The following is a 3,791-nucleotide window of genomic DNA, read 5'->3' as shown; positions in this document are numbered from 1 at the left end:
CCCGGACCAGACATCCGGATAGGGCAAGCCTAGTTTTCCCTGATGCTGACCTATCCCTGTGAAATTCGGCAGGTGATCTCCTCAACTAACCTGCAGAAGAAGGTACGCACGGAACATACACTGTTACTAGGAGACAATACTGCCACTACTCTGACAGATCTTGTCCCTAGGATCCCCTTAATAGCCCATGCGGACCAGTCCGTGCCAACGTACAATGGGCAGCTGAAAGGCTTGGCCATGCCTAAGCCGACCCAATGGGCCCATGTTAACAACATCTAATTATGTTACTTTCTTTGTGTTATGGCACTGTTAGCAAGCAAATTGTAATTACATGCTTATTGGGCCCGGATTAGTCCGACCCAAGCTATTTGACTGTCTATAAGTAGGATCAGTTGTGCACAGTAGCAGAGATCGCCAGATTTTCTCTTATAAGCAAAAACTCTGCTGAATTTGTAGAAAACTCCATTATCAAAACTCTCTAAAACCTAATACTAGTGACTCGTAGACTAAGACTCATTAACGCCTCAACTACGTAAAAAATGTTATTGTTCATCTCTAATTCTTTTTTTCCAACTCTTATTTCATAACATATTTCTAGTTTCTGAAAAACTCGGTAAACAAGAATGTATCAATTGATAATTATTAAATACAGAAAATAACAAATTTATATTTCGAAAAAACACAATGTACCAAATGAGAATTTACAATTTAATAAATAATAAATGAAGTAAACAAATTATTTCATAATTAGTTCTCAATTTTTTTTTAAAAAATGCTAATACATAACAATTGATAACTTATTTTGCTATCCATGTATATAGGAGCACACACGCAAATATATTTATATATAATCTTTTTCAACTCAAATGCAATTAATCGATTTTTGTCGCGTAGCAAAATCCTCAACTTGCTCCAGATGCTTTTTCTATAAATACCAATTTCTTCCACCAAGAAACATACTCAAATAAAACCAAAAAATGAAGCTAAACACTAGTCTTTGGACCATCCTATGGTTTGGTATTTTGGTAGGGCTGGTAATCTCTGATGATGATGATAAACCAGAGTGTGGAAGAGACGCATTTGGCGAATTTTGTCCAAAAAGCCAGTGTTGCAGCCAATGGGGGTACTGTGGCAACACATCTGTGTACTGCGGGCGTGGTTGCCAAAGTAACTGTTGGAACTCTCCTCCGCCACCAACCCCAACACCACCTCCGCCAAGCCCATGCCCACCTTCACCACCACCCAAGCCATGCCCACCTTCACCACCACCTAAGCCATGCCCACCTCCCCCACCAAACCCAGAAAGACCTGACCACCGATGTGGCTGGAGATTTGGCAAACCACCATGTGGACTGGGAAGGTGTTGCAGCAACTTTGGCTACTGTGGCGAAGGACCTTCTTATTGCGGTAGAGGAAGTTGCGATTACCAGTGCTTGAAACAAGCACGTTGGTCCGTGCATGAAGAATATGATGGTCTTCTTCTTCATCGTGCTCTACAACAAAATAATGCTAGTAATGGTATAAGCAGCATTATTAGTGAATCAGTTTATAATGAAATGTTTAAGTACAGGAAATATTGTCCAAGTCAAAGGTTCTATAGTTACGAGGCTTTTATCACTGCTGCTGCATCGTTCCCTGGTTTTGGTACCACTGGGGATGTGTCTACTCGTAAGAGAGAGCTCGCAGCTTTCTTTGCTCAAACCTCTCAAGCAACCTCAGGTATTTATAAATTTTCATTATTAGTTTCTTTCTTCTGTAATTATATACTTTATATGTACTCTAAATTTCATATTTATATATTTTAAATTATATGGCGAGGTAGGAATATAGTTTAGTTGCCCTTAATACTATTTTAGTAATATCTCTTTTCTAACAGAAAAAACAGAGTCACAAAAAAAAGAGCTATTTATTAGATTACAAAACTATGCTTTTTTCCCCAATTTTTTTTTTGCCAAATTGATATATAAAAGTTGTATTAGTTTGTTAAAAAACTATATATTATAGAATATACTATATACTTAATTGCATGCAATTTATTATTTAGGAGAATCGTCCGATTTAGAACCAAATGCGTGGGGATATTGCCATATCAATGGAACCAGCGAAGAGGTCGACAATACTGACCAAAATGATTATTGCACTTCATATCATTGGCCCTGTCCTTTTGGTAAGAAGTATAATAGCCGAGGACCCATCCAACTCACTCAGTAAGTACATATTTATTTTTATTTTTTAAGAGATAAGATTTAAACAATATTAACATCCCTAACATCATTCAGCCCAATATATTATGTAGGGGCATTTTTGTTTTAACATATGCAGGAATTGTACCTAATTTTTTTTTTAATATGATGGTATTTATTATAGTTGTAAAAGAATTCTTGTTAGATTTTAATAAATTTGAAATAATTTATAGTGTTGAAATTAGGATTCACACAATTAATTGCACATGTGTCTGATTTTTTTTTATACGTGTGTAAAATATACTTTTTGAACTTATAATTAGACATCATAAATTATTCAAAAATTTTCAAAAATTATTAAAATGCCTTTTTATAATAAATCATCATATAAAAAAATTAGATTATAATTTCTCTTAGTGCCAAAACTAAAAAAGCTCCCTAATAAATTCATATAGATTTTGAAGTTTTATACATGTTTGAATACTAGATAGAATACATTCCTATGTGCAATGTTGATTGTGAAGATCATAGAAGTTATGGAGAAATGGATTTTAACATGTTGACCTTCTTATTATCAGTAACTACAACTATGGACTGGCTGGGGAAGCACTTGGAATAGACCTGATAAACAATCCAGATTTGGTGGCAACTGATCCAGTTGTGTCATTTAAAACAGCCATATGGTTTTGGATGAGTCACCACCAAGACAATAAGCCTTCATGCCATGACATTGTCATTAATGTTAGCTCTGAAAAGAGTCACAGCACTACTCAAGTCCCAAACTACGGTGTAATTGGCAACATAATCAACAATAATGGTTCGGGATATCGAATTAGTGGTTTCGGTACCACTTTTAGTAGTAGCTTAAAATACTACAAGAGGTACTGTGACATGTTAGAAGTGAGCTATGGAGATAACTTAAAATATTGGTATGAATAAGTTTGGTGTGGCTGTAGAGAAAAATGGGGGCAATACTACGTACTAATTATGTTTCACAATGCCAAAGTGGTATTACTGTAATAATTAAAGTGCACGGCTCATCTTATAATGGAGTTGATCACTTTTTCTTTTTCTTTTCCCTTTGAAGAGAAATGCTACCTGTTTTAATTGATAGAGACTTTTCTCTCACTTGATCAATTCACTTTATTATGTGAACTTTATCATCTTGTTACCAACGAAAAAAAATCTACTGTCCTAAATTTCTTATTCCTTCTATGTCCTACCAATTATTTTAAGATACTTTATTTATTTATTTGGGTACACGTGATCAATAATGCAAATTTAGATGTGAGCTAGCTAATGACCACATAATAAATGAGAGGAGAGAGGAGAGAGGAGAAAGTTATTCACATGAACCTTATTGCCTGTTATTATTAATTAGTCTCATTAGATATATAACTACATAGTTACATATTCCATTTATATACCAGCCACCTTCAAATGGAGTATACATTTTCATGTAGGCAGTTGTTTATTGAAGTACACATGAGAATCAATTTAGACATTTGAAGCCTCATTTGTTTGGAGAGGGTCCTGTCCTTTCTTTGTAACTGTCATTTTAAGTCTAAATTTATGTATATTAGATACAAGTAATGTCTAATTTACGAT

At 34.7% G+C, this 3,791-nt stretch overlaps 1 protein-coding gene across 1 annotated transcript; it reads left to right on the top strand.

Annotated features, from left to right (window-relative positions):
• Positions 1-940: 940 nt before the first annotated feature.
• On the top strand, positions 941-3,338 carry LOC133822543 (mulatexin-like). The gene is made up of 3 exons (XM_062254912.1): positions 941-1,719; positions 2,045-2,207; positions 2,762-3,338. The coding sequence occupies exons 1-3, from the start codon at positions 978-980 to the stop codon at positions 3,120-3,122; spliced, it is 1,266 nt and encodes a 421-aa protein (XP_062110896.1). The 5' UTR covers positions 941-977; the 3' UTR covers positions 3,123-3,338.
• The last annotated feature ends 453 nt before the right edge of the window (positions 3,339-3,791 follow it).

The sequence above is a fragment of the Humulus lupulus genome, chromosome 3 (genome assembly GCF_963169125.1).
Source record: "Humulus lupulus chromosome 3, drHumLupu1.1, whole genome shotgun sequence".
In the NCBI taxonomy this organism is placed as follows: Eukaryota; Viridiplantae; Streptophyta; class Magnoliopsida; order Rosales; family Cannabaceae; genus Humulus; species Humulus lupulus.
The sequence above is the reverse complement of the archived record's forward strand: the minus strand, read 5'-3'. Positions and strand labels throughout refer to the sequence as shown.